We start from the raw sequence: 15330 nt of genomic DNA on the forward strand, positions 1-15330 counted from the left end.
GTCTTGCTCAAGGACACAATGTGTTGCTGGGAATTGAACTCACAACCTTACAATCGTGAGCCAAATACCCTAACCACTAAGCTACATGCCTTCACTTTTAGTGAGTAAGTCTTTGACAATCAACCAAATGTTTTAGGGTGGTGTTGTCTTTGTTATTGGTGTGTGTAGCACTAAGACTGTTACAGCTGTGTAGTTGAGGGAGTTTAGAGAGTAATTGAACCTTAAGGTATGGAGAAGAGGGACATTAAGCCAGAACTACTGGAAGGATTTGTTGCTGATATGCAAGTGAGAAATGTGAGTAATGTGATGTAAAGAGTGCCTTATTTTCTGGCATACAAATCAACATAGTATACAGTGTAAACATTCAAACACCATCACTTTACTTAGCCTGGGGCTTTAGTAGAAGGCACTACACAGTGGGACTGAATCTGAAACTATGTGGTTGTGAAGCAAAGTTCTTTTTATAGAGCTTATACTTGGTCTTTATGTCTCTTCAACTTTATTAGTTTATCAATAATATATATATATATATATATATATATATATATATATATATATATATATATATATATATATATATTACTTTGGGATCTGGAACAAGGGACAGTACATATGGCCTATGCCAGCCCTCTTAATATGCTGAAGTTGTAGCTATTAAAGTTGTTCGAAACATTACATGTTGACACCTAGAGGAAAGATATGAGCCAAGATGAAATTCTAGAGGGTTAATACTCTGGGGAGAAAAGATTGGGAATAGCATAGTGGTAAGTGTGTGATCTGGATAGGGATGTACATGACAAGTGGGTAATGAATGTTGGAGAGGTGAGTAGGTTTGGAGTGCGTGGGTGGAAGCTCAAAATCAGACAACTCCTCAGAGTATTTTGAGAAAGATTTGGTTGAAATTTCTTACGAGTCAAGCTGTCTGGTTTTTTTTTTTTTTTTTGTTAGTCAAGAGGAGAGATAATGCACATGACCCTTTATAGGACCTCCAAGACTAGTGGGAAGGATAAAGGATTGAAATGGTATCCTCAAAATGAGGTCTGAGGAGTCTGCTGATGTTGTCCAACATGCCAGTGAATGATGTGTTAACCTGGATAATGGATGAACTCTACCACCCAATCAGGCTATGCTGGGATTTGAACTCAAAACGTAAATTTGTGGAACAAATACCACAAAGTATGCAGTCTGATTTGATTTTCTGATAGTTCCGCCATCACACCATCATGGATTAGTACTTTCTTTTTTGTTTTTATTAATCCCATAAAATGGAAAGCAAAGCTGAGTTCAGTGGGATTTGAATTTGGAATTCGGAGAGACAGAACAAATTCTGAGACATTCTATTCAATATCCTAACAACTCTGCCAATTTGCCTACACCAGGATGGCAGCCCCATCATCCAACTAATCTGTGGAGGACGAGGAAACTTCAACCTGTTACAACACCAACTAGAAGAAACCAGACTATTTCTTCTAATTTTATATATTTATTTATTCATTTATTTCATGTGTGTGTGTGTGTGTGTGTGTGTGTGTGTGTGTGTGTATGTGTGTGTTTCATCTGAGGAAACAAGACATTTTGTTGCAATATCCATTAGCATTAGATTAAGACATCAAACATTAAGTGCATTAAAACAAAGTAATACCAGAAGCAGCACTCTGCAATATTAGACTGTTTCCAAATCATTGTCATATGAAAAAAAAAACATTGTATTTTATATTTGTTTTTTAACACTATGGTAGATTAATCAGCTATCTTTACTCGTAGGAGGACCACAATAGATTTCTAATTACAATTATTAAAGTAGTGTGATCACATGGTTCTGGATTCAACTCCACTGCATGCCACCCTGGACAAGCAACTTCTACCACAGCCTTAGGCTGACCAAAGCCTTGTGAGTGGATTTGGTAGACTTGAGTTACCACTTCGGGAACTTAGGTACAGTAAGCATTTCACTTTTATAGACACAGATGTGGCTTAGTGGTAAGAAGCTTACTTCCCAATCACATGGTTCCAAGTTCAGTCCCACTGTGTGGCACCTTGGACAAGTGTCTTCTTTTAAAGCCTCAAGCCAACCAAAGCTTTGAGAGGGGATTTGGGAGACAGAAACTGTATGAAGCTTATTGTATGTGCCTTTGTGTCTGTATTTGTCCTCCACTACTGCTTGACATTCAGTCTATGTGTCCCAGGCACACATAGACTGAAAGAAAAAAATAGGCTAGATGGTCATGACTGGAATGGGTCTATTTGATCAGAGATGATCTGAGACTAAACATCAACTTTTTCTCTCTCTCTCACACACACACACACACCCTGCTCTTTAACCTCTTTTTGGTTCACATTTTGGTTTGTGTAGACAAAAAGAACAGAATTTTTGTTTCTATTGAGATACATATACTGAAAGACAATCTCTGATTAGCTATTACACTTCAAAACCAAACATTGACAACATTTGCCCCATTGGGCCAATGGATCGGTCTCAACGTCCTTTCAGCTTATATCACATAGGCCGATCACTTAGCCTGGGTGTCCCAAGAGGGTTAATGTAGTGCACAAGTATCAAATAACATATAGTCCTACAACTAGACAAATATGACGATGGGGAAAAAAAGTGAGGTGAGAGAAATAAATTGGAGAAAGAAGGGGTGGGGAATAGCAAAGGAGAGGAAGGGAAAGGAGAGGAGGGCAAAGCGGGAAAAGCAAGAAAGACGAGGAAAAGGCAAAGTAGAACAGGAGAAGAGAAAGAATGATGATGATGATGAAGATGATGATGATAATGAAGCAGAAGCACTCATTAGCCCCTTAGGCCTGGTTTAAACAACTGAAGATAAGATAAATGATTTTATAAATTAACAGAATGGTTCTGATAGAAGTGCTTGAAACTTATGATTAAGGGAGCAATTAGTCTAACATCTTGAAACCACGACCTTTGTTTCTAAGTTTATATTTATAAATAGATGCAATAAACAAATATAATCGGTTCACATGATATTGTTATCTTTGAAGATCCAAACAAAATAATAGCAGAATGTGTTACCTTTGTTGTCATTGGTTAAAATAAGGAAGTCAAACTTACACACATTACAGATTCATCTACACAAACGAACAAAGATAATTAGGTGAAATTAGTGTTGATAATGTCCAATCTGAACTCATCATCATCATCATTTAATATCAATTTTCCATGCTGGCATAGGTTGGACGGTTTGACTAGAGGTGGCCGTTTTGTCTGTTTTGTGGAAGTGCATGGCTTAGTGGTTAGGGTCTTGAACTTATGATTGTAAGATTGTGGGTTCGATTCCAGAAACGGGCAACACATTGTGTTCTTGAACAAAACACTTCATTTCATGTTGCTCCAGTCCACTCAGCTGGCAAAAATGAGTAATCCTGCAACAGACTGGTGTACCATCCAGGTAGGGAATTCATGCACCATGAAACAGGGAAACCAGCCCTTACGAGTCAGCATGACTCAAGAAGGTAACTTTACCTTTCTTTACCTTAAGTGTTTGTTTTGGCATGGTTTCTACAGCTCAATGCCCTTCCTAATGCCATCCACTTTACAGAGTGTACCAGGTGCTTCTTACATGACACCAGCACAGACGCTTCATACATTGCACCAGCACAGGTATTTTTCACATGGCACCAGTACAGGTGCTTTCTATGCAGGACTGGCACAAGTGCTTCTTACATGGAACCAGCACAGATGCTATTTAACATGGCACTGGTACAAGTGCTTTTGTATGTGACACTGGCACAAGTACCTCTTACATGGAATTGGCATGGGTGCTTTTTACATGACATCAAAATGGGTGCTTTTTACATGGCACCAGCACCCATAAGCCCACAAGACAAAGACCTCTAGAATTTCTATAACTTTCATGGATCAAGCTGGACATGAAAAAATTGCAGGCATCTACAAGGACACAAGAGAAAATTACTTTCATAGACTCAAAATTTTTAATACCAATCTGCCTAAGACCAACCCAAGTGTTAGTTATACCCTTTCTGTTTTAAAGTGATCTAAATTAAAACTTCCCAAGAAAATTTCAAGTTAATTTATATTCCAAACACCAGCTTAATAATGAGACAAAGTTATTCTATTAAATTCTTCATTACTTCCAAAATTACTTTGAACAAAGATAGTATATTTCAATAGAAATATAATAATAACAATGCCTGGTTTAAACTACTGACAGATTAAATCTGTTGTCTGATCTGATACCTGCCACATAGCCCTTGGGTGTCTTTAGCAGAGTCCAGTCTGTTACAAGAGTCAAAATGGGACTCTCTTTTAAGTTTAACATCATTCTTTCCATAAAAAGAGTTATAAGTACTGCTTTTACTCTTCTAAGCAAACCACAAAAAAAAAACTATTTTAAACATACAACAAAGAAACATTTTATTCAACACACTATGAATATTTTAAGCAATTCAGTTTTTCCTGTGAATGTCTTCGGGTATTTAGTTATATTTCTTTATATTCTGAGTTCAAACCATGCTGAGGTTGATTTTGCCTCTTTCATCCTTCCAGGATTCATAATATAAATAGCAGATAAGACCAGACATTGATCTAATCAACTATAGGTGTAGGTATGGCTGTGTAATAAGAAGTTTGCTTCCCAACCATATGGCTTTGGGTTCAGTCCTATTGTGTGTAACTTTGATTGTGTCTATAGTAGCCATAGGCCTACCAAAGCCTTGAGTGCATTTGGTAGTTGGAAAGTGAAAGAAGCCAACCATAATTTACAATGTTTTGTATACAAATACATCTATGTAAACAATGTAATAGAAGATAGAAAAATAGGTAATGGGTGTATATACATATTTCAGGAGTTATTGCTCCTCCTTCAGCACCTCATCCAACCCATTAACTATCCATGAACACATTGTTTAAACACCTACTAAGTTTAGCATTGTAACACTAATGGATAGACCAATGTACAAATCAAACATATTTACATATAAATTTTTAATATACTCGGTAGTATACCATGGTTGCAAAATGAAATATGGTGTCCCTACCAGTAATTAATACATACATACCAGTTGCCAGGAGTGTGTTTAATATGTAAATTGGTCTGTTCATTAGTGTTACACCTCTAAACTTAGTGGGTATTTAAGCAATTTGTTCGTGGATAGTTAATGGGTTGGATGTAGTACTGAAGAAGGAGCAATAACTTCTGAGATATCTATATACACCCATTATCTATTTTTCGATCTTCAATTGCCTTGTTTACATAGATGTATTTGTATATAAAATATGGTAACTTTCAGTGTTAGCTCTAAATTCTATAGAAGATTTGAAGAGGTAACTTAAGAGTGGTACATAGATAGATACATTGATATACAGTTTTTTTTTAAAGCTTCTAATATAATTTTTTAACAAGGAACCACCATGATTTATATAGTTAAGTCAAAATCCCTCACCACCAGTATCAAAAGCATTCTGATAGACCATACCACTTTGACCAACCTGACATATCAGTTGATAAATATGACTTCATTACTGCAAATTTAAAAATCTAGATTATCAGAGTAACAGGTCATAGACCACATATGTTAAATTAATTGTCCTTGTTTTGATATAGAACAATCATCATCATCATCATAATCATTACCTTTATTTTTATTTTCTCATTTTCATTTTATGTCTATTTTCATTTTATGTCTGTTGGCATGGGTTAGAGAAGTTATCACAGTCTGAGTCAGATCTAGTTTATCTAGTTGCTGTCCTCCTGAGTGGGGATTGCAGGATCACATCAAGTTCATATGTTCTAACTTTGGCATGGTTTCTGCAGGTGGGTGCCTTTCCTAACACCGATCACTTTATCACTTAAGGCCTCACCATACTAAACAAGGTACTGCTAGTATCAAAAGGAACATTGATAGACTAACCAACTTTGGCCAAACCAATATATATCAGTTAAAAAAAAATGACATCATGACTTCTAATCTAGTTTATCATATGGATGCCACATAGACTATATATATGTTAAATTAACTATGTCTACCGAGATACACAATCACTATCCTTTTAATTCTGCTTTCCCTACTGGCGTAGGTTATCACAGTACAAGCCAGTTCTTATCCAGAGTTAGTATTTCCTAAGATGGATAGAGATACCACTTCTCACTCATATGTTTCCTTTCACAGCTAGATACCCTTCTTACTGCCAACTACTTTACAACTGTTCTCAAATGGGAGGCAGTTGGTCCCTCTCAAGAAAAGAATTGCAAATCTGAAATGGCAAACTCTAACTAGTAGAGAAATGTAGGAGACAGATTTCAGTTAGGAAAGAACACCACATACAGAAAAAATGCACTATAACACAGTATTTACTGTTTGTTGTTTTCACATCTATTTTTCCATGCTAGCAGAGATTGGACAGAAACATATTTGAAGCAAGATTTTACAGCTAGATGTTCTTTCTGTCACTGAACCTCATCTGTTTTATATTCACACACATTGGAATGCGTGCACTCAAATATACGTACACACACACACACACACATCATCATCATCATTTAACTTTTGTTAAATATGGAGATGCCATTATGAAAGACTGCTGAATGTAGAGAATGAATAGGAGGAGAGTCTGCTAAAGGTTGACCCAACTGAGGGACCAGCTACTCGAATTTGACAGTACCCTGGTAGATAAAGCAATTAAGGATATGAAGACAGGGAAAGCACTTGGCCCATCAAGAATCATCGCTGAGATGCTTAAAATATCAGACAGTGTGGGTTGTGGTCTTGTCACCTGCATCGTAAGTCAGGTAGTTCATGAAGTAATCAAACCCAACAACTGGTGTAGCAGCACCATAGTCAACTACAAAGGTAAAGGTGATGCTTTAGATAAAAATAACTACAGGGGTATCAAATTATTGGATCAGGTGATGAAAGTTACAGAGAGGGTCATAGCCCAACTAATTAGGGAGAGAGTTAGCCGAGATGAGATTCAGTGTGGTTTTGTGCCAGGCAGAAGCACTACTGATGCCATATTTCTGGAAAGCAACAGCAGGAGAAAAATCTAGCCAAAGATAAACCTCTGTACTTGGCTTTTGTTGACATGGAGAAAGCCTTTGACAGGGTTACCCAATCCCTTATCTAGTGGTCAATGCAGAAATTGGGGATAGATGAGTAGTTGTTAAGAGCTGTACAAGCCCTGTACAGGGATGCTATCAGTAAGATGAGGGTTGGCAATGAATATAGTGAAGAATTCCGGGTAGAAGTAGGGATTCACCAAGGATCAATCCTCAGCCCCCTCTTATTCATTATAGTCCTCCAGGCAATAAAAGAGGAATTCAAGACAGGCTGCCCCTGGGAGCTCCTCTGTGCTGATGACCTTGTTCTAATAGCCGAGTCACTGCCAGAACTAGAGACGAAGTTTAGGGCCTGGTAGCAAGATTTACAATCAAAGGACCTTAGGGTTAACCTAGCAAAAACCACAGTCTTAGTAAGTAGGAAGGCTGACAAAAAACAAACCTCTTCAGGTAGATGGCCCGGCTTGATCTGTAGAGAAGGTTTGGGTAGAAACTCCATATGATGTACCTGTTGTAAGCTATGGACACATAAAAAGTGCAGCAACATCAAAGGAAGGTTAACCGGGAAGATAGTTTTTGTGTGTGGCAGATGCACAGGGGCAATAAACAATGAAGATGTACAGAAAACAGATTCCATCACATACAAGAGGGAACAACTAGAAGTAGTTAATAGCTTCTGCTACCTAGGCGACCAAGTCTGTAGTGTGGGTGGTTGCTCTGAAAGTGTAGCGGCTACAATAAAAATAGCCTGGGCTAAGTTTAGGGAGCTCCTACCTCTGCTGGCAACTAAGGGACTCTCACTAAGGATGAAAGGTAGACTGTATGATGCACGTGTGCAAACTGCCATGCTACACGGCAGTGAAACATGGGCCATGACTGCTGAAGACATGCATATGCTTGAAAGAAATGAAGCTAGTATGATCTGCTGGATGAGTAATGTCAGTGTGCATACACAACAGAGTGTAAGTGCCCTGAGAGAAAAGTTGGACATAAGAAGCATCTAGTCTGGTGTGCAAGAGAGATGTCTGTGCTGGTATGGTCATGTGTTATGTATGGACGAGGACAGCTGTGTATATATATATATATATATATATACATATACAGCCATGCTTCATGGCAGTGAAACATGGGTTGTGACATGACTAAGCTTGCAAAGAATGAAGCCAGTATGCTCTGATGGATATGTAATGTCAGTGTGCATACACGACAGAGTGTAAGTGCCCTGAGAGAAAAGTTGGACTTATGAAGCATCAGATGTGGTGTGCAAGAGAGATGACTGTGCTGAGATGGTCATGTGGTGTGAATGGATGAGGACAGCTGCGTGAAAAAGTGTCACACCCTAGAAATTGAGAGAACCTGTGGAAGAGGCAGACCCAGGAAGACCTGGAATGAGGTGGAAAAGCACGACCTTTGAACATTGGACTTCACTGAGGCAATGACTAGTGACCGAGGCCTTTGGAGATATGCTATGCTTGAGAAAACCCAGCAAGCCAAGTGAGACCATAACCCGTGGCCTATGCCAGTAGTGTATAACCAGCCCTCTTATGAGTACCCTTCATTCATTGGACAATAAACTTTGCTTGCGAAGACCTGTTGAGGTAAGTGAAATCAATATCGCTGATGTGGCCGATGACAGTACCGCCTGATTGGCACCCATGCCAGTGGAACGTTAAAAGCACCAACCGAGCGTGATCATTGCCAGGGCTGCTGACTGGCTCCTGTGCCAGTGGTATGTAAAAAGCACCATTCAAGCGTGATTGTTGCCAGTGTCGCCTGACTAGCACATGAAAAACAACATTTGAGCATGGTTATTGCCAGTGCAACCAGACTGGCCTGTAAAAAGCACCATTTGAGCGTGGTTGTTGGCAGTACCGCCTGACTGGCCCTTGTGCCAGTGGTACGTAAAAGCACCCACTACACTCTCAGAGTGCTCGGTGTTAGGAAGGGCATCCAGCTGTAGAAACTTCATCAGATCAGAGTGGAGCATGGTGCAGCCTTCTAGCTCGCCAGTCCTCACTCAAATCGTCCAACCCATGCCAGCATGGAAAGCGTACGTTAAACAATGATGATGATGATGATGACACACACATACACATACACATAAGCGGGAAGGAGAAAAGTTCTTGGCTTTAAGGGTGTCATGAAAAGTCTGGTTGGAGGACCAACCATCCCATTTCTTTTACAGGGCTTAGAATAACTGAAGGATGGCTGCAGTATGCAGGTGAATCTGAGAGGAGAATACGTTGAATAAAATCATAATTAACTGATCCTCTTGTATTTTTTATTTACCCAAAACCAGGAACTTTTCAGCACCACCACCCCACTGCCATATATATAACAGGCTTCCTACAGTTTCAGTCTAACAAATTCATTTGCAAAACATTGGTCAGCTAAAGGTTATAATAGATACACTTGCCCAACCCAGGCATCTAGGTGTTGTGAAGGTGTGTTGGAAATAATGGTAATAATGTTAGTGATTCCAATACATGCTCACAATGAACCAGACATGAAGACACAATTTCTTCCAGGTCTTTTCAAGTTAGTGAAGTGTAACATATCAGTTACAATTTTTAGATCACCAAAATAAAAAACAAAAGAAAAACACATCCGTTGCATTACCAAATTTTTGTTGAAAGATATTTCATCTCAATTAATTTTGAAAATGATGAAGAACTTACTAAAATAACTTTGAGTATGGAACATAAATCAACATTGAAGACTGTAAGTTTGTATCGGAGAACCAAGGGCAGTCTCAGGTGGGTTGGCATAAAAAACGTTTATGAACAATGAAGCTCAGTCAGTAAGGGTTAATAGTTCAATTGGGATTACACTCATGGTGACTTAATTTGAGCTTAATTAATAATATGATTTAACAACTAAGATCAACTGGTCACTTACAGGAGTATTAATTAGGTAATATATTATGCATTATATAGTATGATATTCACTGTTATATAATAATTAATGAAGGGCGCTTTAAGATGCCTATGATTTCTATGAGAATCGTTATCTTTTATTTGTTTCAGTCATTTGACTGCGGCTATGCTGGGGCACTGCCTTCAAGAATCTTTAGTCGAATGAATCGAGCCTAGTACTTATTCTTTTTAAAGCCCGGTACTTATTCTATCGATTCCTTTTGCCGAACCCCTAAGTTACGAGGACGTAAACACACCAACACAGGTTGTCAAGCGGTGGTGGGAGACAAACACATACACACATATATATGTGTGTGTGTGTTTGTCTCCCACCAGCGCTTGACAACCGATGTTGGTGTGTTTACGTCCTCGTAACTTAGCGGTCTGTCTTCTTTCAGTTTCCGTTTACCAAATCCATTCACAAAGCCTTGGTCGACCCGAGTCTATAGAAGACACTTGCCCAAGGTGCCATGCAGTAGGACTGGACCCTAGGAACCGTGTAGTTGGGAAGCGAGCTTGTTATTACACAGCAACACCTGCACCTAGTATACCTTTTAGAAAATGTTTAGCCCCCAGATCAACTTTAATCGAGTAGACTTATCAAAGCCATTCCCCATCTTTTTTTTTATATATAACTAGGACTACATTATTTCATGTCCTTTTTATTTTTATCATGGTAAAGTAGATTTGGCTGCTATTTCTACGAAACCATTCCCACGTAGAAGTCCGCGTTAGTTGTGCGCAAAAGCATATTTACATCTAATATAAACATTTACTTTTTCGGTGGACCTAGCTTTATTTACTTTACAGTAAGATCATACACACACACATAATTTAAAGCTGGTGTTTCCAATCTGATGTGTCTGCACCCACTAAGGACGAGAAAGAGCATTTCAATGGGTAAAACAAAGAAGAGTTTATAATCATTAGAATAACTTCTCAGAATAAAAATTACCAATCAAGTTTTTAAAGCAACTGTTTTATTAAGCATTCCAAGAACTTCGGCATTTCACAATACTGTATAAAGTGATCTGTGGTTTTAGGTATTATTAATTAAAATAAAAGATCGCTGAAAATATTTACATCATTAAATGTGATACTACTTTTATATGAAGTACGAACATTAAACACTTCCTAACGACGTGTAGGTCAAAGAAAAATAGTTGGGAACCACCGACTGAAAGGAAAATGTCTAAAATGGAACGTTTTTAGTTTTATTTCTTTAGAAAAGATCAGATATATTAATTATCAACACATTCTTGAAAAGATTCTGATCGAACTTCGATTGATTCTATCTTTAGAACGAAACGTACACTTTTTGCTTTTTCCTTTTGTTTTTATGTATATTTACGTATATTTCATTTATTATCCCCACACACGTATACAAAGTTCATTCAGCTTCGTTCACATCCACTCATTATAAACAATGAATTATAAAGCAGTCGACTAACGGCAACTATACACACGTATAGTCAAAAACAAGGGAATTGAATAATATTTAACACGATGACAACCAGATTCAATGCTAAAATGTTACGGTTAGATGGTGGCATAACTACAGGGTTTACCCCCCAGACTTTGGGAGGTCATAACTTTCAGAAAAATGAATGTTTTTTAATGAAATTTTCTATGCATATAGTATTTACTATGTAGAATCCGAATATACAAAAATTTCCGGTGAAAGTGTTTTGGAATGGGGGTGGGGGACAATTTTCGGAAAATCCAACAGAGTCCACTTAAATTCTTCTTAACTTCCAGGAAAATTAATATTTTTTCGTGAAATTGTCTACAAATATACCTTGATGTATGTACATTTCGAGCATGTAGGAATTTTGAAGGAAACAACTGCAGGTTATTTTTGAGAAGCGTTCCCCACTCGGTGGTGTTTCGGAGCTAGTCGTCCATATTTGTTTCATTTTTCTCTATTATGTGCGTATGTGCATCCGTAGATTTCTAGACAGTAAAGAGAAGCCGTCATAAGAAAACTTTCGTTAAAAATAACATGCACACGATGTCAAGATAAACATTATGATCATTTATCATCTATATATATATATATATATATATATATATATATATATATATATATATGAACGTTATTGAACCCGTTTATGTTGACAGTTTTAGAGTTTTTGATCGATTCAAACTGCGTGTGTGTGTGTTTTAGCATAGGCCCTAGGAGAGTAAATAATCATACCCACTCTAGCTAACACATGTATTGAGTACTCATTCGAACTATAGCCTTCCCAGTACTGGGCATATCATATATAGAAAATAAGGGGTTGCTGTTATTAATTGAAAATCTACTATTTCGTATGTTTGTCTTGTAACAAGTATATTCCTTCTACTACGAAATTCAATTTACAATGAACGTAAATTATTAAAAAAACAAAACAAACAGTAACACAAAAAGAACAATAAATAAACAATAAAAATTAGCATACGAACCATTAATAAATTCATCGTTTCACTAGCCATATTCGTAGATTGTTTTATGAAATGTAATTCATAAGTTCTGTGAATCGCCTCACTAAACCGGGGATTCCAGCGCAATTTCAGCGACAACCAAAATACTTGTTTCCGTCAATTTTCGGAAAATTACGTAGGTTTTTGACTCACGTTTTTCTTCACCCTCTCTTTTAACGTCATAAGCACATGTGCTCAATAAACACCAGCTGATCATATGGGAAAAGGTGGTGGGGAATTAGTTTGTCCCATGGACTATGATGAGGTCATAAACTGTGGCTATACTGTTATACAAGCCAACATATTGAGTGAGAGGATTCGGTTTAAAACGAACTGTAAGGGAGCTGTATTTGTTTAGCAAGTGACTTTATGTGAGATCGTCAGTTAAAATTGAAGTAAGATTACTAAAATTAAACGTATACGTAGACACACGCACATACATGTGTGTATGCGTTTCTGTTAATTGATACACAGACACATATATATATAGTTCATAGATGAGAATCAGATATTCTCCGTATAGAATACACTTAGTAGTGCTCAAGAGATTTAAACTTGAGCTAGTGTAGAAGTAAATGTAGAGATAAGCAAGTTAGGCAGATCAAAATATAAAGTATCTTAAAAACATGGAATACAAAATATGTTTATGTACAAAAAGGTCCAACTTCCACAGAATACAAAACTTAGAACTTTCTTTCAACACCTCGAATGTAAGATATCTTCCCTAAAGGTGGAAGCTTGCCTAATCCTACGACAGAATCGATCTATAAACATTATTTTGGACCACAGAGACCCCAGAAATAGCTGTTGGATTTCTATTACTTTTTTTCAACCCCTTTAATTCTCTATATAATTTGTATTCTGTGTAAACTGGCCCTTGGTGCACATTGGGATTAGACACTGAGGGAAAACCGCTGTAACTTTTTTATTTTTTCATTTTGGTGATTTTCGCTTTCGATAATGTGTTCTACATATCACGGTCATGTGATTCCCCCTATAAATTTTTTTGAATTCCACCTCCCTAACACCCCACTTCGACCCCCCCTCCCCATAGAATTTAAGAGAAATGCCACTTGACAGTGTTTACATTGTTTCAAATAATAGCAGACTTTATATCTGAATTGCCAGTAACCTGTTCCATGAGTTGGAACAATATTAGCAACGACACAGCCATTCAATGGTACGATTACTGCCGAGAAATATGTTCAGCCAAGTTACTGAAAGATAAGAAAAAATTAGGTGGACTGAACCACACCTGTATGAGTGGATGAAAGCCTGCTTTTCAAGAGGAAATATGAGGTTGGCAGAATGGTTGAAAACTTTTGGGTGATAGGCTTTTACGATGTCACTCAGAAAAAGGGCTACCTACAACATATAACTGATAGAAAGGCTGAAACTTTAGAAGCTGCAATCTTTGAAAATGTGGCGCCAGGAACTACGATTTTCACGGATATGTGGCCCAGTTACCAAAATCTTCAGAAACTGGGATACATTCATGGTACCGTGAACCATTCACGGAATTTTGTTGATCCCGTTAGTGGGGTCTGTACCAATAGTGTAGAGGCATTCTGGTCACGGATAAAACGTAGACTGAAATACAAAAGTGGATCATGTGGTAACATGAAATGGTCACATATTGATGAGGCAATGTACCGTGATTACTATGATATGAAGTGTGAGAATTCGTAGGAGAACTTTCAGACGTTTATCAAGCACATAACCGAAATATATCCACAGTGATTTCAGAAGAGTAAAGGTTACAGTTTTTTTTTTTTGCTTTCGAATTTTGTTACAGACTTACTTTTTTTTCTTCTTTTTTTTTTTTTTATTATTTTGTATTTTTCGTTTTCGAATATATGTTCTCTGATAAAAAGCGTGAAACTCGCAGTTCAACTTTCTGAGTAAATGCAAGATTTAGATTGTCCGCGTTTAGCTGTTATTTCTAGTATATCAAGTTTCGTGGTGGGGACTCCACATGCCGTGATCCTTTTGCTGTTTCAATATAAATGTAAGCCGTTCATTTTCACATCTAAGTTGTGAGGGGGATATTCGTACGACCTGGAGAATGTAGAACACAATATCAAAAATGAAAATCGCCAAAAAAAAAAAAAAGAAAGTTGGGGAGGGGGGAATTTTATAGGGGGAATCGCATGACCGTGATATGTAGAACACATTATCGAAAGCGAAAATCGCCAAAATGAAAAAATAAAAAAGTTACAGCGGTTTTCCCTCAGTGTCTAATCCCAATGTGCACCTGGACCTTTTTTGTGCATAAAAATATATACATTTATTGTATTTATTGTTTTTAATATACTTTCTATTTCAATCTGCCTAACTTGCTTATCCCGACATCTACTTACAGACACTTCCTATTTTGACACCACACTTCCTGCTTAACACATAAACTTTCAACCCTCTTTCGTTTTTAAAAAACACAACTCTCAATTTCATGCATCCTAATTTTTCCAACTATTATCTACATGGATTACCATTTAACTTTAAAAGCTCAAAGACAATATAATGTATTGGTATATTTATTTTTTTTATATTATTTTTTACTTTTTTGCAAAAAACATTTTCATTCTCCCTCTTGAAAATTTGCCAGTTAGAAATCCTTTTTGCACATCTATATTAAAATATGCTTTCAGTTTAGCATTCTGCCTTATTATTTTTCATTTTCCTATTATTTCTCCACGTGCGGTTAACACAACCCCACTATTTACTGACATATATATATATATATATATACTCCAAGAGAGTTAGGGGTTGAGGATTCAACCCACTAAGGGATAATATATATCCAATATACTGCTGGGAAGGTACCCAATTATTGTTACACTAGTGTTATACCAAGTGCAATAAGTGGGTGTGGGTAAAAGGGTTTTTTTTTTTTTTACCCTAAATTTATATAG

General features: G+C 37.2%; 1 protein-coding gene and 1 long non-coding RNA gene across 2 annotated transcripts in view; one reads left to right on the plus strand and one right to left on the minus strand.

Moving 5' to 3' along the window:
* LOC106879041 (sphingosine-1-phosphate lyase 1) overlaps positions 1–12651 on the minus strand; it is a 55866-nt gene extending 43215 nt beyond the window's left edge. Inside the window, exon 1 of the mRNA XM_014928455.3 lies at positions 12401–12651. Coding sequence (XP_014783941.1) covers positions 12401–12430 — 30 coding nt within the window. The 5' untranslated portion in view covers positions 12431–12651. The remainder of the gene's footprint in view (positions 1–12400) is intronic.
* A 25-nt stretch (positions 12652–12676) lies between these two features.
* The window catches only part of LOC128247808 (uncharacterized), a 44196-nt gene continuing 41542 nt past the window's right edge, over positions 12677–15330 (plus strand). Inside the window, exon 1 of the long non-coding RNA XR_016241888.1 lies at positions 12677–12813. This is a non-coding gene — a long non-coding RNA (uncharacterized LOC128247808). The remainder of the gene's footprint in view (positions 12814–15330) is intronic.

The sequence above is a fragment of the Octopus bimaculoides genome, chromosome 5, assembly GCF_046866305.1.
Source record: "Octopus bimaculoides isolate indiv1 chromosome 5, ASM4686630v1, whole genome shotgun sequence".
Taxonomy (NCBI): Eukaryota; Metazoa; Mollusca; class Cephalopoda; order Octopoda; family Octopodidae; genus Octopus; species Octopus bimaculoides.